The 23555-nt window shown below is 44.3% G+C and overlaps 1 protein-coding gene across 1 annotated transcript in view; it reads right to left on the bottom strand.

The window, feature by feature from the left end:
- Positions 1-19705, bottom strand: part of LOC120037820 (paired box protein Pax-2-B-like) — a 36625-nt gene extending 16920 nt beyond the window's left edge. The window contains exons 1-5 of the mRNA XM_038983787.1: positions 19663-19705; positions 17932-18097; positions 16848-17045; positions 11257-11336; positions 10107-10226 (exon numbers count right to left, since the gene is read on the bottom strand). Coding sequence (XP_038839715.1) covers positions 10107-10226; positions 11257-11336; positions 16848-17045; positions 17932-18097; positions 19663-19705 — 607 coding nt within the window. The remainder of the gene's footprint in view (positions 1-10106; positions 10227-11256; positions 11337-16847; positions 17046-17931; positions 18098-19662) is intronic.
- Between the last annotated feature and the right edge of the window lie 3850 nt (positions 19706-23555).

The following is a 23555-nucleotide window of genomic DNA, read 5'->3' as shown; positions in this document are numbered from 1 at the left end:
ACAGTGATGGTGTCTGTGTTATTGATCAGTGAGTGACAGGCTTGAGTGTATTCATCTTGACATGGCTGGGTATTAACACTCCGGTAACGAGGGAGCAGAGGACTCCAGACTCTATCAGATCACATCGCTAGTTCTATAAAACAGACTCCTCTCCGCGGGCTCGCCACCCCAAGGTCATGACCCCTAGCAGGGGGTTGAGCCGACGTAATTCTGTCTCTGCCTGGAGTCAGAGAGAGAGAGAGGCCGTCTGCCTTACTACACTGACTACCTGTCTGCCAAACACGTCAGAATAAAAACACTAGAGACATCAGCTTTGAGAAGGAAGCTAACGTCTTCTGACTATGACGGTGATTATACAATAGGCACGAACGGCTCGTGAAGAATTGACCAAAGCAACGGCGTCAAAATATAAGCTGGTAATTGTTATAGTATCTTATTCCTGGTAGAAATTCAACCTGTGTTCAGTCTGTGTTTACCCCTGAGTGGAGGCACAGGGAGGTGAAACGGCACCGTAGGGTCACGAAGGCCCCTCTTCTGAATAGGCTTTTTTGCCTTTCTGTTGTTCCTTGTTGGAACAACATTTAATTACCTATACGTTAGCTAGTGATTCCCTTTCCCAAGCATTGCATTAACATTCGGTTTGTTTTTGTAATATCACTCCCTCATCTACAACTAGCTTCAATTTACACCCCGAATTAAATCCTATTAACACTAATTTCAAATTAAATTGTAAGCTTTGACACACACATTTTTCAATTGAACGTTTTGGTTAATGCAACGTTAACCAAATCAAATATTACAACATTTAGTGCACATATGCTCCTCATAGCCTTTCTTTAATATATCTTTAATATATCGTTCTACTTACACAGATATGTGTAACTAAGACAATTCTCTCACTATACATCCTGCTGGTCTCAGAAAGACAACTCCATGTCGTCTGAACGGTGATTGTCTTCATTTGACATTTTGAGTCATTTAGCAGACGATCTCATCCATAGCGACATTACGATCAACGACGGTAGGTCCAACTACAGGCGGTGTACAATGACGGTGTACAGTGACGGTGTACAGTGACGGTGTACAGTGACGGTGTACAGGAAGGCCCTGACACCACTCTTCATTGATCTGTTCCTGGGTATTAATTAAGCAGGTTTTTTCATTGATTTAGCACATTACAGTTCAGTGTGTTACCGCCTGTCTCTCAGACTTGACGTTGTTGAACTGAGATCCTCTGTTGATCCAGCCTTCTCCCTGGGGTGCATCCCTAATGACACCCTATCCCCTATATAAATGCCCTATGGGCCCTGGTCACAAGTAGTGCCGTGTAGAAGGAATGTGGTGCCATTTGGAGCACGGTCCCTTTCTCACCCAAACAGATGGTGATGCTGACAGAACACTGATGTGAACAGGATTCATGGCCTAGTGCTCCATCATTCATCTGTCCCTGTCTCGGTCTCTGTCTCTGTCTGTCTCGCTGTCTCTGTCTCTTTCTCTGTCTGTCTCGCTGTCTCTTTCTCTGTCTTTCTCTCTCTGTCTCCTGTCTTTCTCTCCCCCTCTCCCCCTCTCCCCCTCTGTCTGTCTGTCTGTCTGTCTCCCCCTCTGTCTCCCCCTCTGTCTCCCCCTCTGTCTCCCCCTCTGTCTCCCCCTCTGTCTGTCTCCCCCTCTGTCTCCCCCTCTGTCTCCCCCTCTGTCTCCCCCTCTGTCTGTCTGTCTCCCCCTCTGTCTCCCCCTCTGTCTCCCCCTCTGTCTGTCTGTCTGTCTGTCTGTCTGTCTGTCTGTCTGTCTGTCTGTCTGTCTGTCTGTCTGTCTGTCTGTCTGTCTGTCTGTCTGTCTGTCTGTCTGTCTGTCTGTCTGTCTGTCCGTCTACCTTTGTGTAAAATGATGATCTTCTTATTGTGGAATTTCTCTTTTATATTATTCTCACGTACAAAAGCATCAGACAATGCAGAAATATTTTTTGAAAGTGATTGAACTGAAGAAAACCCATAATGGTAGATATGATTGTCCATATTGTGGGTCGTATTTGAATAGCGATGTGAAATGCTTTCAAAAGACTGGACACACTTGGTGAGATATCATTCTCTTCATTGGCCATTAGCTAGATACCGTATCCTCAAGAAACCTCTCAGCTGTATCTGTCCAGGTGATTTCAGCTAAATCACCCGATAGAATGGGTGTCAGCAACCCGTTGTACGTAACGGTTAGTCAGTATCTTAATAATGTACCTTAATTCAACAATCTCTATTTCCACCACAGTATGCTAATATATCTCTGCTAACGTTGCATCCATTCTAGAACGTTCTAACACTATGGTACAGTACATATAGTGACAAAACAATCACCAAACGAAAGCCGTTCCCTATCGGTCCAAAGCATTTTGTCTATTCCACAGGCTGCAATACAAATTCCTTCTTGGCAATAATTCCTACAGTCATTGAACAGAATATTTCAGACCCTTGAGCTATTTCCTTTGTCTTTTCCAGTAGCCAGCCCATCGGAGGGGAATGGGGATACGGGTGGAGGGTTGGACGGGTTGGGGGGGGTTGGGGTGTGGAGGGGAGAGAGGAGACGGAGACTAGGATGTTAATTTGTGAGGTAATAGCTTTTCTCTGCAGAATTGCAAATTCTCATATATACGGACAGCAGACAGGACATCCATGGTCACCAACGACACGATGGGTACCTCCCAAAGGGAGTCCTATTCCCTATATAGTGCACTACAAGGCCCTCGTCAAAAGTACTGCACTATAAAGGGAATAGGGTGCCCTTTAGTACACAGCTCATCTCCAGAGGTCCTCTCTCTCTCTCCTCTCTCTCTCCTCTCCTCTCTCTCTCCTCTCCCCTCTCGCTCCTCTCTCTCTCCTCTCCACGCTCTGTCCTGGCTGGCAACAATAGCTGCCAAGTGTAACATGCTACTTTTAATTTGCAATAACACATGACAAAGCCAGATTAATGGCTCTTATGACACGAGTGTCCCTGGCGCCGGTCTTCTCCAGGACCCGGTGTACATAACGCGTGTCACACTACATTATCTCAACATCGCTCTAGTAATGGGGGGACCTGCTTTCTTTAAAGGGCCCTCACTGCGGAGTTGGAACTTAGGAGCTGTCTGACTGGTGCACCTTGGCACAGAGCCACAGTACAGCCAAGGTTCTGGACCTCTACACACCACCGTCCGTCCGTTTTACTGCATGAGCCGCTTACTTTGAACTTGTTATTATTGTTATTTACCCTAGCTACCAAGTTAGTTTTTAATCAAGTTCGTTTTTCACTGTTTGATAAAGACTGTTTGTCTTCTATAAATGTTCCTATGTGCAGAGGTAAAATTGTACACAGGAGTTATCCTTTCTACAATGAGGTCAACTCTGGGGGCTAATTGTCTGCACCACCAATGAGAGAAACATGGTGGTGTGTGAGTTAACATTCCCTCTCTAGAAAGAGTTTGTGCCGTGACCAGACAGTAATAATCAGGCTTAGCAAGTTAAACAGGGCTCAGCTCATAGAAGGCTAAAGACTGGACTGGACTATGGGGACATATAATCCAATGCATTAACTAATACCGCCAACACAGTAGCATACCTCAACATATACAGCATCAACAATAAGTTGAAAGAACAAACAGTGTTTTGAAACACTGACCTGTGGTCTTAGTAGGAAACACTGACCTGTGGTCTTAGTATTAAACACTGACCTGTGGTCTTAGTATTAAACACTGACCTGTGGTCTTAGTAGGAAACACTGACCTGTGGTCTTAGTAGGAAACACTGACCTGTGGTCTTAGTAGGAAACACTGACCTGTGGTCTTAGTATTAAACACTGACCTGTGGTCTTAGTAGGAAACACTGACCTGTGGTCTTAGTATTAAACACTGACCTGTGGTCTTAGTAGGAAACACTGACCTGTGGTCTTAGTATTAAACACTGACCTGTGGTCTTAGTAGGAAACACTGAACTGTGGTCTTAGTAGGAAACACTGACCTGTGGTCTTAGTAGGAAACACTGACCTGTGGTCTTCGTATTAAACACTGACCTGTGGTCTTAGTAGGAAACACTGACCTGTGGTCTTAGTATGAAACACTGACCGGTGGTCTTAGTATGAAACACTGCCCTGTGGTCTTAGTAGGAAACACTGACCTGTGGTCTTAGTATTAAACACTGACCTGTGGTCTTAGTAGGAAACACTGACCTGTGGTCTTAGTATGAAACACTGACCTGTGGTCTTCGTATTAAACACTGACCTGTGGTCTTAGTAGGAAACACTAACCTGTGGTCTTAGTATGAAACACTGACCTGTGGTCTTCGTATTAAACACTGACCTGTGGTCTTAGTAGGAAACACTGACCTGTGGTCTTAGTAGGAAACACTGACCTGAGGTCTTAGTAGGAAACACTGACCTGTGGTCTTAGTAGGAAACACTGACCTGTGGTCTTAGTATTAAACACTAACCTGTGGTCTTAGTAGGAAACACTGACCTGTGGTCTTAGTATGAAACACTGACCGGTGGTCTTAGTATGAAACACTGACCTGTGGTCTTAGTAGGAAACACTGACCTGTGGTCTTAGTATTAAACACTGACCTGTGGTCTTAGTAGGAAACACTGACCTGTGGTCTTAGTATGAAACACTGACCGGTGGTCTTAGTAGGAAACACTGACCTGTGGTCTTAGTAGGAAACACTGACCTGTGGTCTTAGTAGGAAACACTGACCTGAGGTCTTAGTAGGAAACACTGACCTGTGGTCTTAGTAGGAAACACTGACCTGTGGTCTTAGTATTAAACACTAACCTGTGGTCTTAGTAGGAAACACTGACCTGTGGTCTTAGTATGAAACACTGACCTGTGGTCTTAGTAGGAAACACTGACCTGTGGTCTTAGTAGGAAACACTGACCTGTGGTCTTAGTATTAAACACTGACCTGTGGCCTTAGTAGGAAACACTGACCTGTGGTCTTAGTAGGAAACACGGACCTGTGGTCTTAGTATTAAACACTGACCTGAGGTCAGATAACCAGTCCTGAAGTCTTAGTATTAAACACTGACCTGAGGTCAGATAATCAGTCCTGAAGTCTTAGTATTAAACACTGACCTGAGGTCAGGTAACCAGTCCTGAAGTCTTAGTATTAAACACTGACCTGAGGTCAGATAACCAGTCCTGAAGTCTTAGTATTAAACACTGACCTGAGGTCAGATAACCAGTCCTGAAGTATTAGTATGGGCTCAAACATTTAGATTTGGTGTTTCAAGTGAGAGATTACGACAATTTATTCATAATTGTAATAAAACGAATAATGATATGAAGAATAACACACAAAGGAATATTGAGAATACTGAAAGCAACTGATATAAAGAACATTGTCTTTGCAGGTGCAGTGTATCTCGAGTTCCATTAATATGAAATGTATCGTAGACTAAATAGTAATTATTTTGCGAGCTATAATGTACTGTAACACATAGTAGAGTAAAGCATGATGCCGTCTAGCTATAGTCATGATATCGGATGCAATATACTATATTTTCAAACGGTGGCTTGCGGCGAGACATTGTTTTTAAAGCAGTGTTTTGATGAGCCATGATGTGAGAGAGGATTGAAGGCCTGAGGTTGATCTTTCTGGAAAGATAAACTATCGGTGTCCCTCGGCTTGTGATTCTAGGTGGGTTTTACTGACTGGGTCTGGAGAGGTAGTATGTAAGAACCATATCTCTACCCTACACTGCCCCACCTGAAATCCCCACACACCCAGCCACCCTACACTCCCCCACCCAGCCACCCTACACTCCCCACCCAGCCACCCTACACTCCCCCACCCAACCACCCTACACTCCCCCACCCAACCTCCCTACACTCCCCACCCAGCCACCCTACACTCCCCCACCCAACCACCCTACACTCCCCCACCCAACCTCCCTACACTCCCCCACCCAACCACCCTACACTCCCCCACCCAACCACCCTACACTCCCCTACCCAACCACCCTACACTCCCCCACCCAACCACCTTACACTCCCCCACCCAACCACCTTACACTCCCCCACCCAACCACCCTACACTCCCCCACCCAACCACCCTACACTCCCCCACCCAACCACCCTACACTCCCCCACCCAACCACCCTACACTCCCCCACCCAACCACCTTACACTCCCCCACCCAACCACCCTACACTCCCCACCCAACCACCCTACACTCCCCTACCCAACCACCCTACACTCCCCCACCCAACCACCCTACACTCCCCCACCCAACCACCCTACACTCCCCTACCCAACCACCCTACACTCCCCCACCCAACCACCCTACACTCCCCCACCCAACCACCCTACACTCCCCCACCCAACCACCCATACACTCCCCCACCCAACCACCCTACACTCCCCCATCCCACCACCCTACACTCCCCCACCCAACCACCCTACACTCTCCCACCCAACCACTCTACACTCCCCCACCCAACCACCCTACACTCCCCCACCCAACCACCCTACACTCCCCCACCCAACCACCCTACACTCCCCTACCCAACCACCCTACACTCCCCCACCCAACCACCCTACACTCCCCCACCCAACCACCCTACACTCCCCCATCCAACCACCCTACACTCCCCCACCCAGCCACCCTACACTCCCCCACCCAACCACCCTACACTCCCCCACCCAACCACCCTACACTCCCCTACCCAACCACCCTACACTCCCCCACCCAACCACCCTACACTCCCCCACCCAACCACCCTACACTCCCCCACCCAACCACCCTACACTCCCCCACCCAACCACCCTACACTCCCCTACCCAACCACCCTACACTCCCCCACCCAACCACCCTACACTCCCCCACCCAACCACCCTACACTCCCCCACCCAACCACCCTACACTCCCCTACCCAACCACCCTACACTCCCCCACCCAACCACCCTACACTCCCCCACCCAACCACCCTACACTCCCCCACCCAACCACCATACACTCCCCCACCCAACCACCCTACACTCCCCCATCCCACCACCCTACACTCCCCCACCCAACCACCCTACACTCTCCCACCCAACCACTCTACACTCCCCCACCCAACCACCCTACACTCCCCCACCCAACTACCCTACACTCCCCCACCCAACCACCCTACACTCCCCCACCCAACCACCCTACACTTCCCTACCCAACCACCCTACACTCCCCCACCCAACCACCCTACACTCCCCCACCCAACCACCCTACACTCCCCCATCCAACCACCCTACACTCCCCCACCCAGCCACCCTACACTCCCCCACCCAACCACCCTACACTCCCCCACCCAACCACCCTACACTCCCCTACCCAACCACCCTACACTCCCCCACCCAACCACCCTACACTCCCCCACCCAACCACCCTACACTCCCCCACCCAACCACCCTACACTCCCCCACCCAACCACCCTACACTCCCCTACCCAACCACCCTACACTCCCCCACCCAACCACCCTACACTCCCCCACCCAACCACCCTACACTCCCCCACCCAACCACCCTACACTCCCCCACCCAACCACCCTACACTCCCCCACCCAACCACCCTACACTCCCCCATCCAACCACCCTACACTCCCCCACCCAGCCACCCTTCACTCCCCCACCCAACCTCCCTACATTCCCCCACCAAACCACCCTACACCCCCTGCTTCCCTCTGCTCTCACTAGGGCTGGAGAGGGAGTATTTGTGCGTCCCAAATTACACCTTCCCTATTCCCTATTTTCCCCATAGGGCTCGGGTCAAAAGTAGTGCACTATATAGGGAATAGGGCACCATTTGGAATGGAAGCTATATAAGAACCACAGACCCCTGTTCCCTCTGCTCTGCTCTTTCATCAGCATGCCGCCCGGCCCGGGGAACTTAAATCAAGGAAATGGCAGGACATCAAGGAGATCATTTGAGACTGAATAGCCGTAGAAACATGGGGCTGTCATCTATTAGAGGAGAGGACCCTCCAAAACACGCCGCCGAGCAGCTCTCCTCTCTCTACGAGCCCCTCTATCTGTCCTTATAAGTCCTTCCTCACCATGTCCTCTAATGCCTCTCTCTCTCTCTATCTCTCTCTCTCTATTTGTCCTTATAGGTCCTTCCTCACCCTTTCCTCTAATACCTCTCTCTCTCTCTCTCTCTCTCTCTCTCTCTCTCTCTCTCTCTCTCTCTCTCTCTCTCTCTCTCTCTCTCTCTCTCTCTCTCTCTCTCTCCCCTTACAGGTCCTTCCTCATCCTGTCCTCTAATGCCTACTCTGCCCTTCAGTATCAATCTGCATAGAAATGTGTGCCTTGGATCATCCGATGACTAGATATGACACCCCGGCTAATAGGAAAGACTTCTAGTAGAATAGTCTGAACTCTTGTAAGATGTCAGTCGTTTGCATTCTGCCGTACGATCTCTCTCTCTCTGCTAGCAGCATCTCTTTACAGCTTCTCTCTCTCTCTCTCTCTCTCTCTCTCTCTCTGCTAGCAGCATCTCTTTACAGCGGAAGAGAGTTGATTATGTCATTTGCCTTGTCCACGTCATGCTGGTTTTTATATCTCTGCCAGGAAATCTACCTTCGACACGTCATTAGTCATACCCTCTCCCTTCCATCCTTCCATTCCTCCATGCCTCCACGCAGCACACACATAAAACATCCTATTCCACCGAATACCCCCACAAACCCAGCTCGCTGCTCGCGCTTCCTCCCGACAAAACGTCATACAGGACAAAAGAAAACGCTATGCAAACCTACTGCATATCGTCGTACGCTCATTAGCTACGTTCCTTACATAGTGCAGAAATAAGTGACTCATTCCCCTCCCAGTTCCCCTCCCGACACCAGTCTCCTTCCATAGTGTACATGTTCTCTTAACACAGTGGGGTTGTGAATGAATGGTCCTGCTCCATTATTCTCACCAGATGCTTATGTAGTGACATTAGAAAGCATGTTGCTTACAGATCCAATAATCTATATGGCCCCAGGCTTCTTATATCCACTAGCCTACTCTTTGAGCCAGTAAAAAAGAGAGGGAAAGAGAGACGGGGAAGGGATGGAGGGGGGAGAGAGAGTGATAGAGGGAGAGAACGAGTGAGAGAGAACAAGAGGGGATAGAGAGAGAGAGATGGGGGAGAGGGAGAGAGAGAACAAGAGGGGAGAGAGAGAGAGAGAGAGAGAGAGAGAGAGAGAGAGAGAGAGAGAGAGAGAGAGAGAGAGAGAGAGAGAGAGAGAGAGAGAGAGAGAGAGAGAGAGAGAGAGAGAGAGAGAGAGAGACAGGGAGGATGAGGTGCTGCTGGTGTTAAACGTGTCTCCTACACCGGAGGTGGTAGACGTTGGTTTCTTGAGTGACCTGGGTGGTTGGCTACATCATTTTGACATGTAATTATCTAAGCCCCTCTTAATCACTTCAACAAAGATTAATTGCACAAGACAACAGTGGAGGTCATGTCTTCAAATCAAACAGCTCTTCCTCTTCTTCGTGACACACTAGAACACATTATCATGGTACATTTAGCCCTTATGGTTTTCCTGTAGTATCGCTTTGCTCTGGCAATACACATCAGAGTGTCTGATGCTGTACACTAGCTAGTTGTGTATGATGTTATGAAGACAGGGAGATATGCTATTCAGTATTTTCTTTTTTGACTAGAAATGCTCCGATCCATTCTTATCTGAAGTAAATCCGTATTAGAACACATCAACTCATCAAGGTGCTCTGAGTCAGACAACATCAAGGTGCTCTGAGTCAGACAACATCAAGGTGCTCTGAGTCAGACAACATCAAGGTGCTCTGAGTCAGACAACATCAAGGTGCTCTGAGTCAGACAACATCAAGGTGCTCTGAGTCAGACAACATCAAGGTGCTCTGAGTCAGACAACATCAAGGTGCTCTGAGTCAGACAACATCAAGGTGCTCTGAGTCAGACAACATCAAGGTGCTCTGAGTCAGACAACATCAAGGTGCTCCGAGTCAGACAACATCAAGGTGCTCTGAGTCAGACAACATCAAGGTGCTCTGAGTCAGACAACATCAAGGTGCTCATAGCCAGACAACAACAACATAACATTTTGGGACAAATACTATTCTCAGGAATAAGAAAGCCTTTTCTCTTACCTTCATCTCGTTTCCTCTTCTCGCCGTTTGACCGGGGAATACCCAGGATGCCGTTGATGGAGTAGGACCCCACAGGGTCGTTGGAAGGGCTTGTTACAGGTGGAGAGGCCTGGCTCGGTACTGAGGGAAAAGACACATTTTATCATTATTATTTCACCATTATTTTGTGGTCCTGTGTAGCTTAGTTGGTAGAGGATGGCACTTGCAGCATCGTGGGTTTGATTCCCAGGACCACCCATGACTAACTGTATACACACAGTAGCCTACTGTAAGTTGCTTTGGATGAAGCATCTACTAAATAGTATATAATATTATTATTTTACCAGGTTGTTCAAATTGAGTAGAAAATATATATTTTTCAATGGAGACGAGGCGATTAACATGGGTTGGGGTTATGGTACATCTTACCCATGGTGTGGCCTGGTGTAAGGGTTAGGGTTATGGTACGTCTTACCCATGGTGTGGCCTGGTGTAAGGGTTAGGGTTATGATACGTCTTACCCATGGTGTGGCCTGGTGTAAGGGTTAGGGTTATGGTACATCTTACCCATGGTGTGGCCTGGTGTAAGGATTAGGGTTATGATACGTTTTACCCATGGTGTGGCCTGGTGTAAGGGTTAGGGTTATGGTACATTTTACCCATGGTGTGGCCTGGTGTAAGGGTTAGGGTTATGGTACGTCTTACCCATGGTGTGGCCTGGTGTAAGGGTTAGGGTTATGGTACATTTTACCCATGGTGTGGCCTGGTGTAAGGGTTAGGGTTATGGTTATGGTACATCTTACCCATGGTGTGGCCTGGTGTAAGGGTTAGGGTTATGGTACGTCTTACCCATGGTGTGGCCTGGTGTAAGGGTTAGGGTTATGGTACGTCTTACCCATGGTGTGGCCTGGTGTAAGGGTTAGGGTTATGGTACATTTTACCCATGGTGTGGCCTGGTGTAAGGGTTAGGGTTATGGTACATCTTACCCATGGTGTGGCCTGGTGTAAGGGTTAGGGTTAGGATACGTCTTACCCATGGTGTGGCCTGGTGTAAGGGTTAGGGTTATGGTACATCTTACCCATGGTGTGGCCTGGTGTAAGGGTTAGGGTTAGGATACATCTTACCCATGGTGTGGCCCGGTGTAAGGGTTAGGGTTAGGATACGTCTTACCCATGGTGTGGCCCGGTGCAGACAGGGATGTTCCATCTGGAGACGGGTGGAAAGGCTGCTGGACTTTTGTTCGTATTATCCTGTGATCACAGGAAAGAAAAGATGGTGTCAGTGCTTCCTCCTGCTCTTGGATCAGTTGACTGAGGAGAGGGCGTCAGTGCTTCCTCCTGCACTTGGATCAGTCGACTGACAAGATGGCGTCAGTGCTTCCTCCTGTTCTTGGATCAGTCGACTGACAAGATGGCGTCAGTGCTTCCTCCTGTTCTTGGATCAGTCGACTGACAAGATGGCGTCAGTGCTTCCTCCTGTTCTTGGATCAGTCGACTGACAAGATGGCGTCAGTGCTTCCTCCTGTTCTTGGATCAGTCGACTGACAAGATGGCGTCAGTGCTTCCTCCTGTTCTTGGATCAGTTGACTGAGGAGATGGCGTCAGTGCTTCCTCCTGCTCTTGGATCATTAGACTGACAAGATGGCGTCAGTGCTTCCTCCTGCTCTTGGATCAGTTGACTGACAAGATGGCGTCAGTGCTTCCTCCTGCTCTTGGATCAGTTGACTGACTTTTCACACAATACAGCATGAGGCTATCATTTTGAACATCGCCGTGAATTAAGGGCCAGAATGGTCAGTGGTTAACTTGTTGTTTTTGCAACCTAAACCTCTTCTAATCACAGATAGGATGTTGTAGAACAGATGTTGGACTATATTCTCTATATAATTAACTATTTATTACCAGGACCCATAGTGCTATTTGTCTGAGTGAGATGTCAGTAGTATCTCACCATAATAATGGATCCAATCCAAAGTCCAGATGTAGAAACAGCAGTGCCTACATGTTAGAAAGCCTACTGTACCTTTAAAAGGTGAGATCTAGAGAAGAAAAGTCTTCATTGCACTTTTGCTCTGAGAGGTGATCTTGCAAACAAAGCATGAAATCACATCAATTCACCTCAATGATCGGCTTCACTGGTTCTACCTGGCCTGAGCTAATCAGCTCTCCTTCTCTCTCCTTCTCTGGCTTTTCCCTCCTTCTTTCCCTCTCTCCCTGCCACACGGTAAAGGTTTCCAGGGCTCTCTCTCTCTGACTGCTGCCCCTCGGCTTGGCCAGGGCCGTGTCCCAAATGGCAACCCTATTCCCTATATGGTGCACTACTTTTGACCCGAGCTCTATGGCACCCATAGCCCTATATCCCTACGGGCCATGGTCAAGGGTAGTGCGCTATATAGGGACTAGGTTGCCATTTGTGACTGACCACAGCTCTAAGGTCTCTGTAGCTTCAGCAGCAGCAGCCCCCCAGTGCCAACCCCGGTGTGGACGAGGGTCTATTGATCGAGGGCTTTGGGGGGAGAAAAAAGTTGGGGATTAGTCACAGGCCCAAACAGATGCAAATAGCAAGCTATAAATTATATGTGACAGGAAAGCAATATTTCCTTATTGCCTTGCACAAGCTTACGCCAGCATTAGATTCCTTTACCCTGACTGGCACCGTGGGGAAGAGCTGTCATTGTAATGTGTAAACTTTAAAACTATTTATCATGTATGACATGGTGTGTACCTATTTTAGAACACGGACGGAGCGTTAAAGGTGGAGCGAGGACTTGGAGGATAAATAATGACACGTATCCCAGTTCACGTTTGCTTGGTGTCCTAATCCTAACACAGATCTGTTGTTGAGAATTTGACGTTTCTTTGTATTTTATTAACATAATAGTATTGTTATTTAAGACCTCTATTTTATTAGATTATGTTACAAATTGAACCGCTTGGTCTGGAACTGAACAATTGAACAATTTACACTAGCTACATTATTTTAGACGTTAACTAAACGGGGGTGGAGGGGGACGTCATTTCACTATTTGGTTTAGAATTTTAGGACCGGTGTATTTTTTAAATTATTTGATAAAATATTGGATTTGGCCTTTACTACTATAGGCCATAGAAACACGCTGAACAGCACATTCATAAATGGCAAAGGAATAAGGTTTTGAAGTGTCTGTCCCATATCTAGAAGATATCAGAAAGCTCAGGAAATAGTGGACACATATTTAACCCCTTTTTATTTTGTTGGCACAAAGCTATCTCCATAACTCCATTCATTTTTTTAAAAACCAGTAGCAAGTTACCTTCAGACGAGTCCCACGAGGTCATAAAACGGAGAACACCATTGTGTTGGTGAGAATCTCGTCTTTCCATAAAGTGCTCATGTTCGTTTTTTTTAGGCTAAACCGTTTCGGACGCTACGGACTTATTTGTGAGAAGACCGATTTTTGGGGGGATGTCTCATGGTCTGACAAACACCGCTGTCGCTCGGCCACCAACAACCGCAGATGCGGAAGGCCGACACGGGTGGATGTGGTGGATTGAGACTCAGCCCATGCAAAACAAATAAAGACATCTCTAGCTTAAACTGATGGATTTTGATGGGTATTTGTTTTTATTGTGTTACTTAGACTGATGCACCGGTAGACCCTTCAGGATTTTAATTGAAACCCCTCAAAATCTAATATTTATGTTGTTGACTGTAGACACAAAGGACTAAGATATTCAGCTCTATGTTGTTAAGATGGCTGTGATATTGATATTGTTGTGAGGTTCAAGGAGTGAAGAACCCACTACTGTCAGACCTCTCCTTAGGGCAAAGCTACAATACAATGACTAGCCATCCCAGAGATCACATATCAATATTTTATTTACATTTTTTTTCACTTCACTCCATAACAGTTATTTGACCCCCTGACTTCTGTGTGCAATATAAATCCAAAAGACTTTATTTGGAATACATGTTCTTGATATCGAATAAGCAATTTGAAGGAATGAATTAATGACTTAGCTGTTGCTGAAAATCCCCTGAAGAAATATTAAAATTGCTTTACTTTTGAATCAATATTATTGAACGCCATTGAAGACCTTTTTTATGTCTAGTAGCGGCTAGCGGCGATACTTGTTGTGGGGTAATTTCTTCCTTGTGGCGCGGTGGCCCAAACCCAGTCCAGCCAGACACCAACTACAACAGGATCTCTGTAACAGTTAATAATGCATACAGGGGAACAGTGTTTAAACCTAGATCCTCTTATGTCAACAGTCCTGGGGTCACTTTTGTTTGGCCATAAAAACCCTTTTAGAGTAGCGGTCAGTAGTGCCAGTCCTTCCCTTTGTCTAAGCTTGGTTAGTGTAGCCAATTCTCCATGTGATTCACCGTGTTAAAAGAGAAGTGCTATACTGGCCAATGTGAAGTTACTGCCTGGTCTATTGTTTACTGGATGGAGCATCAACCGATGTTTTGAAGACCGTTTTAGAAAACACTTATTGGGGAACGTGTAGGGTGTTTGTAACTGTTATTGAGTCATAATCCTAGACATATAGTCTACTGATGCATGGTTAGCATTGAACCTTCCACTGTAGAACAGCCCTTTTCTGGTCTCAAGGAAGCAGGGTTATACAGATATTTTATACAACTACTATCCTACAATTCAGTCAAAATATTGAATTGGACCGACTTGAGTTAGAATCATGTGTGTTTGAGAACATGCGTGTGTGTGTGTGTGTGTGTGTGTGTGTGTGTGTGTGTGTGTGTGTGTGTGTGTGTGTGTGTGTGTGTGTGTGTGTGTGTGTGTGTGTACGTGTGTACGTGTGTGTGTGTGTATAGAATAAAGTGTAAAATAATTTACATTTAACATTGACCCACTTAAAGGTTCTTCACTTCCCAAAGAGACATATTCAGCATTATGAAATTAAAATAAATTCAAAGTAGGTCTCGTCTTTGATTAATAGAATCACATTTAGTTTAATTCACATTGTAATACTCCCCCCACCCCCCATAACAAACAAAGACACGTAGGGGATTATTCAGTTCAAAAATAGCTAAGCGAGATTGAATTTGATTCTAATTGAAATCTTTATAGGTGGGTCTTTTAATGATATGAATGTACATTTTGAATCTATCACATACATGTGTCTGAGACTGCTTAAATGGGCCTTTTTAAGCAACCACGAAGCATGAAATGAATTTTTCTTCTGCTCTTTCTCTATTTAAAAAGATGTGTTGTGTGGGGCTGTCTGTCCAGGCTCTTTCTGCAGTCAGCTCATTAAAGTGTGATGCTGCTGCTGCCTCTATGGAACACTGCCTCTTAACGAAAGTTCATCACCAAGGATCTCTGGCGGGTAGGGGGTCCATTTCTCTACCTCTTTCTCTCCCTCCCCTCTCTCACAATGCTATCTCTCTCTCTCTCTCTCTCTCTCTCTCTCTCTCTCTCTCTCTCTCTCTCTCTCTCTCTCTCTCTCTCTCTCTCTCTCTGCTATCTCTCTTACACCCCTTGGTCTGTTTCACCAATGCACTCAAAGTCCTCTTTGTGATCATGATGTTTCCTTGTTACTTTACAGAAGTGAAGGCTATACGTGGTGGTACTATAATACAGTTCTCCATATCAACCATAAATACACCATCTGACCTCAATCTTAACCAGCGGGCAGGATCCTCTCCAAATTAGATTTGTTTGAGGAAGTTTTCAGAATATCTATTTACATAAAATGTCATTTGATAATGAATTCATAACACGTGTTTTTAGTGAAAATACACTTCCCACTTTGTTTGACTGGTTGGACAAATACACTAATATAGGTCTAATGCTTTGGCAGATAACAATCCCATGTTTTAACAAACTCTAACAGCGATATGTGAAATAAGATGCAACTGCAACTGCATTTACCAAAGGCAAATCGGGGGAAAAATATACGATGTATATACATACAGGTGCCCCTGAATAAGGAAGTTAACCCACTGTTCCTAGGCCGTCATTGAAAATAAGAATTTGTTCTTAACTGACTTGCCTGGTTAAATAAAGGTTAATTTAAAAAAATTAAATAAAAACAGGTACTCCTTTTTAAATAGACCACACGACTCCACAAAGCTTCAAACCAAACCAGCTATAAGGTCTAAACTGTAAAGAAAATGTCCAATACACCACATTAGATGTGCTGCTATTGAACAATTGCTCGGCTTTCGGTGCCACGCGGGATCTGGTCACCGGCTTGCCCTAGTGATCGATTTTCATCCAGACAGATTCACTTCGTCCTAAGATATACTGCTGATTGCTGGGGGAGTTTGGACTGAAAGATTGAATTGCACCGTCGAGACCACCCTCGATGGGAGAAAAAGTTTGTCAAACTCTGAGCTTATAGGCTCCTTTTATTCTGCAGTGCAGTTCATAGATGGAAAACATACATTGATAAAAAATACCTTGAGAGTTCATCACGACTTTGAAGATTCTTTAGAAATACTGTTAAATAGTCATAAAGATGTTCTCCCCGTATAACAGCCAATGTAAGTAAATTATACAGTATATAATAAAGTCAGTCTCCTGAAAAAATAAAATGTAGCCCAGGCGTTGAGGCCTAAACGTGGACAGACGAAAGCACTGCTGCTATTATTGTGTATTTGTAAATTTTCTTGATGAAATTTGCAAGGATGTTTCCCAATTTTATGATTTTTTATATTTTCCAGATGTTTGACGGTGACATAATACTATTTTACGTTTTCATTCAAAGGAATAGGCTTATTGGTTATGTAATTATTAATAAAGAAATAGTGTTTACCTGTTAATGGACGAGACGCTTGGAACCGTGTCGTTGTCACAGACGCCCTCAGCTAACAGTCTGTCTCTGATTTCCCACGCGAACATGGTCGGATTCTGGCGCTTGTAGTCCGCTATTTTATCCACAACCTTTGGAGTCGCCACTTTTGGTTTGGACCCACCAATAACTCCTGGCTTTATACTGCCGGTCTCGTAGTATCTGCAACAATAATCAACAACGTATCGATCATGAAACATCTAGGCTATCTGTTGGATGGACAATTCTTCGTTTTCTTGGCTAGAGTTGATTTAAATTATCATTAGATTTGTGGATGTGTTCGAATGTTATGCACCTTATGCCCCCAAAATACTGTGTTGCGTCTACAGCGCGTTCAGCCCGCAAACATCTCCACAATGTGCACATTGTCGTCTGAGGCTAACTTTATATATATACTTTATAGCCTAGGCTATACTCTAACTCTGTGTGGTGGAGTGACTTAAAATCGTTTTGTAGGATCCAAAAAATAACAGCGAAGACTTATGATCAAATAATTTAGCTATTCCATCCGGCTACAACCCATTACAATGGTGTCCAACTTTATTGTCTGTGCCAAAAAGACTAAGAAAATATTAAGAAAACATGCAATTAATTTCAAATGACATGCTACCAAGTGTTGCTATTTAACTAATTTAGACAAACATTCCAAGTGCATAAAACAAATACCTTTTAAAATCCTTTTGATAGCTGAAAAATATTTTAAAAACATTCAAATGTCGTACGGACACGAACCCAATACAATTCAGTTATAATCTGATATAGCCTAAATTACGGGGATGGCAGTTTAGCTGTGTACAGACACAGTACCGCTCCTCGTGGTGGCTAGGATTAAGTCAGATATTGTTTCCTATATCCTCATTATGTGTGTCTAATATACTGACGTGTTTCCACTCTTTTTTTTTTTGCCATGTTTTGTTATATTTTGGTCGAATCTGTTTTATTTGGGATCTGCCAATATGTAGGGATAAGAGTTGCAGGACAGGTGCATTTAAATTTTTTAAGAGTGCGTCTTTCTGTCTCATGATTGGTAGTTTTTCCACCGCCTTACCTGCCCAGTATTTTGCTGACACAGCCGTGGCTGACCCGTAGTTGTCTCGAAATGTCACAGGGTCTCACTCCTTGGTGGGCGAGTTCTACGATTCTTGTCCTCACCACGTCAGGTAGGGGTCTGCCGTTGACAAACACCCCGCCCAGCTGGTTCACACCGCCGTGCCCTATATGGGAGACAACAACAGCACAGAGAACCATAACATTAAATACAGGGGTGTGGGAGATTCTGTAGGTTATATTATCACCTCAGCTATAACGCATTGTATGGCATTAGAACGGTTCAACTTGAACATTTTAGACAAATCATATCTAAGCATCCGGTCTTGAATATGATTTTAATAGTCCAATATCCAAGTGTGTATTTTAAGATGGACATGTGGTTGTGGGTTGAGGGCTATATTATTCTTTCCCAGGGACGTCATCAATTCATGTCTTTTTTGTTGTTGTTGAATGTTTATCAACTCTGTTTGTAGGCTACTCTGAAGATGTGCGTGGCAAGGTCACGTAGGCTATAACTTGTAGCAGATAGTATCATATTATAGCCTACCATTAGCTGCTATAACATATTTATTTGTACGTGAATAGTTGGTTGTCCGATATTGCTGCCCCATTGAATATCAGGCTAGAGTTTCCTGTAGGCTATCCAGTTCAATAGCAATGCTGTCATTTTACAATCCCCCCTCAAAATGTGGTAATTAACAATTTATAAACACATGCATCATTAGCATAAATGGTCTATATATTATAGTTGGAATATTCTTCATACTTTAATTAGACCGATTCTATTTTATGAAATGTTAACTCTGCAGTAATAATACGTATCATCTCTCGTCTATATCGTTTAATACAAGGCGGATATCTTTTCAACTCTGGCCCACGGCTCGGGCTGGCTATAGAGTTACACGCTCTTTCATTTTCTTTTCTCCGTAATTATAAATAATTAAGCGCTTTGATTACTCATATTACATATTATTTTGTAAATGAAGAAAAAAGGGGGGGTAAATTATTCACAAGCATGAGGAAAACAACATCTACCTCCATCCATTATTTCACCTGCACAACAACAATAGGCCTTCCAATATCATGTCAAGTACATTTGTAACAATATTATATTAAATTAAGATAACGTTTATTTTAATGTGTATATTGTTTAAGTGTTATTTGGTCAATCAATAAATTGGTGCCTATTAGAATATTGGCCTAATAAATTGGCACGGACCTGTCAATGACTCGTATTAACCTGGTGACAGGTTTACTAATTCCAATGTGACGTGTTTTGTCCTTCTATTTTGTCCTAATTTGGTAACGCTACACAAAACGTAGGCCTTTTTAGGAGTTTATTATGCACAATTGAGAAAAATACAAACAAAATAATATAATAGATGTACGTGCGCCGGTAAGCAGATATTATAAACACAATATTTTCAGTTAAAAAAATAAGTTTAAAATGTGTCTTCCAAATATGAACATTCCCATCGAACTTCACTGGATTAGCTTGTTCCCAATGCCACTGCAATTCAGGCTACATGAAAACGCTGGAGTATTTTTTGTTGTCGGTTGTGATATGTAACAACATGCAGACGATGTTGCGTTGTCAGTGAAATGAGTGCATCGCTGTCAACGATAATATTCGCTAGGCTATTGGCCTATTTCTAATCATTATCTGTTTTAACAGGCTCAGTTTTCGTTGCAAACACAACAATATCTGAAAAACTCATTATCTACTTACGGTGCATCGCTGAGAACGGGTCTACTTTGCAGTGAATATCCATCGGATAGCAAAGGAAAGACGGGTAATCAATGGAAGTCGCCGTTTCGCCTTTGTAATGCAGATAAAAATGGGAAGAAACGGAAAAACTTTATTCGATTAAAGATTTCGCTTTTCCCTCCACTCAGTCACTGAGAGGGGTTAACTTCTTGTAAAAGTTGCCGTCGTGGTAACAGTCCGTGCCGAGAATAGAGGCTACTGCTGGTCAGGTGCAGAACATGACCGACGCTTGGTTCATCAACGTGGAAATGTTTTTCAGTTTGAGTTGGATTTTCAAAACCTGGAATGATGAGATGATTTTTCTCAGAACATGATGACGAATAGGACAAACCTTTACGTCTAAAACCGTTCCTGACAGTCCTGTGGTAAATAGATAGATCCTAGTTCCGGCCTTGATTTGCTGGTTGGTTGCGGTGGGTAGTACGCTCAGATACGCATAGACATGACAGAAGAAACATGGACACTGTGGGGAGTCTGGTGCCCTGGTACCTTCCCCTTTTCCTGGACTCTAAAATGGGGTGGATGCGTTAGCCTGAATCTTTGGGTTGAGAATGAAGCCCCTCGCCGTGTGTGCGTTTCTAAAAGCAAGCTGCCTGCCCCCCCTCCCCTCCGCGCACCCCTTTGCTTATGGATGAGTTGTCAGACAAAGGCAATAGATTCCAACACTTTGTGATTCGCCAACGCAAAAACCTGGAGCCCAAACGAGGAGGTCTCAGGGTCTGACACACCGAAAGGGGAGGGGAAATAAACATGGAATTGACTCGGAGTTTTAAGATCAGAGTTTCCAGACATTAGATCGGGACGAGGGGTAAATGAAAGCCATTTTTGACTTTATCAATATCTAGAGTTTATCTTATTAGATGAATAACGGACTGAGACAGGAATAGACTAACATTTGGGTGAACATACTGTCGCTAGACGTTTTACAAGTTGGCATAACTGTACAAATAGCCTAACGCATATTTCCTGGCTTGGTAAATCATTATTTTCTTGTTGAGATGATGTTATGTAGGCTGCTGGAATGCATCGTTGTTCTAATTAATGACGCTAATGCTTCATGCGTGTATATTATACGTATTTGACATGTTTTGCTATGTAGGCCTACAGCTCAAATGCGATTGTTTTGCACGTTGTTTACATGTAAACAAACGCTGCATGTCTTATGTATATATGTTTAACTTACTATGTGAAGTATAACGAGAAGGAGCTTGAAGAGGGGAGTGGAGGGCTCTGGACAATCGGTCGTCGATACATTGACCTTTTATGTTATTTTATTGATTCGGTGATCATGACCACCTTCCTGTGATGGATGTACAGCCTGCGCCGGCTGGGCCGAGGGGCTAGTAGTAGTATAGAGGCTGGAGGTGAGATTGGACAGGGGAGCGGGGTGCCGGGGTTGGCCGTGTGTGTCAACACAACCCGCAGTGCTCTCCTCCACACCTTCTGTAGATGGCGCTCACAGGTTTCATTTGTCTAAACCGTTTAAACCGAACGTATACTTCTGGTGTCAAAAGAAGTTACAACTCCGGCTGCAAGTGAAACTGTGAATGCTCCATGTTCATGGGATTAGTGATGACAGTATTATGAATATTGATTAGCTTCGATAAATAGGTCTACATGTCAGTGATCGCATGGATTGAATTTCACTGCCAATGTAGAATTGTAATGCGTCAAAAAGCCTAGTACTTGTTATAACACCGGCCATATTATTATCATCAAATTAATCATTTAAATAAAATTGAAACTATTCAGGTAGCCTACCAAATAGAATTTACTTTTTTTTCTGACACAAATTCATTCAACTTTTTTATTTTTTGTGGGGGGGGTCTTATTGTCTTATTTCAGATGTATTTATGATTTATTTTTGATATCCAATTATTTTAGTTGATTTAATTAGATACATGAAATAGTTCAAGTGTAGGCTATGGTCTACAGAGCCACCATCATCCTGCGAAAAGTTGAAAGGTAATATTAATAAAAAAATATCAATATTGATCATGGTAATATATTAACCATAACAAACAATATTGATTATTCTTGTTCTTATTTATATTCCTAGTATTCATAATAATTAAACAGCAAAAGTATAATTAACACAAAAATTATTGTTAGAGTTTAGTTATATTAATTCGTTTTTTACAGGCCCATAGGCTATAAATGTGAATGTCTCCAACGTTTTCAATCGACATGTTGTTTAAGGCCAGTAATAGAGGGAGACCCTCACGAAGGTCCAACGTTGGATGAGAGAGCTGCGTGCCTGGTGGCACTTGATATTTTGGGGGGGTTTGTATTTTTTGGTGGGGGGGACATCTCTGAGGAACATAGGCGACTACATCTATTGCTCTGCCTTCTGGTCAGGTTAGGGGATAATTTCTCTTATAGGCCCTACTGTTTTTGGAGTGAGCTTCTGGTACAATATGTAGCACTATAGGGTGTAATTTCACACTCCACTGCACATTTCCCCTAAAGCTAAGTTTATTTTTTTTTCTATAAGACCCCCCAATTCTTTTCCGCTGCCCTTGTGCTCTGCGCGATTTGGTCTCCAAGTGCAAAAAAATTAGGCGTTAATGTCGTCGTCGTCGTCCCCCCCCCCCCCCCCCCATTAGGGGACCAAGTATGAAAATGATTGTAAACACCGCATATGGTAAATGAATACAAAGATGCTGACTATGTTTATTTTCATTGTCCTATCACTTGAATAGCACAGGGCGCGTGTGTGGCGTGTTTGACCCTCTGTTCGGTTCCTTGGCTCGTATCACCCCTCTTTTTAGAGAGAGAGGCCGTTCTATTCAGCCCCTACACAGGGTCAGATCCTATTTAAAAGCGATTCAGTGGGAAATTAAACAAGACGATGGCTGAATAAATTGATGTTCCGGTCGCTGCAATTTATAGCAGACCCAAAGCAAGTTCTGTTAAGATGGTGGGCTTTATAAGAAGACATTGACTTACAACGTGTCTTATTTTGTGGTCCACTTAGTTTATTTACATGATGTGCATAACCACCATTTTATTTATGAGCACGCGAGTCCAAGAGTGCCTGTAGATGATTCATTTCTACAACCCCTGAACTTTACATAACCTATAGTAGGCTAGGATAGCCAACTGACATGGTGTAGGCCAGAAAGTGAATTATTTACGATAAATAGGCCTACATCGGGATTGACGCCAATAGTTGTTTTATGGGGGGGGACATGTTTTGGGACACCAGTGACCACACCCATGAAAATTGGTTTAATATATTGACAGAGAGCAATTTATCTTTCGCTCAGTTTGATAATAGTCTGTGTAGTCTATAAGTACCATGGAGAGGGAAAGGCAGAGAGGAGAAGAACCGTACAGAACTAGGAGCTCCGCCCGCAGGATACACGATAGGTCCCGCTAGAAAAACCGTGTAATATTGTCAGTGATAACAGAGTTTAGTAGTAGTGAGACAGTGAGTAGTAACGAACTTTATTTCGAAGAAGATAATGTTTGTTTTTTCCAGTTCTCTGTTGCCGCTGCTTTGCCTCTAGTCTCGTTTACCTTCGTATTGTTATGACAACGTCACCCAATCGATGTGACTTTCACTTCTAGCTGCCTACGGTCGACTGTCTTCAGTTAGGACCTGAGATCACTGCTTGAGTATTAGTCGAACAGGTATCCTCTGGATCTCATGGGGGAGTTAAAACAATAAATCATTTCATTTCAATGAGCTGCTAGCCAAATGTGTATTGTTATATTGCATTGAACATCTTATAATGTTTGTAACATTTGAAAAAATCCAATAAATAAATAATATATTTCGAAACCTATAGGCCTATTGTTTGACACAATCTATTGGCGGTTTGGTGTTGAGAATTTATATATTTTTTTAC

The sequence above is a fragment of the Salvelinus namaycush genome, unplaced genomic scaffold, assembly GCF_016432855.1.
Source record: "Salvelinus namaycush isolate Seneca unplaced genomic scaffold, SaNama_1.0 Scaffold1898, whole genome shotgun sequence".
Lineage (NCBI taxonomy): Eukaryota > Metazoa > Chordata > Actinopteri > Salmoniformes > Salmonidae > Salvelinus > Salvelinus namaycush.
Note: the sequence above shows the minus strand (reverse complement) of the source record. Positions and strands in the feature narration are given on the sequence as shown.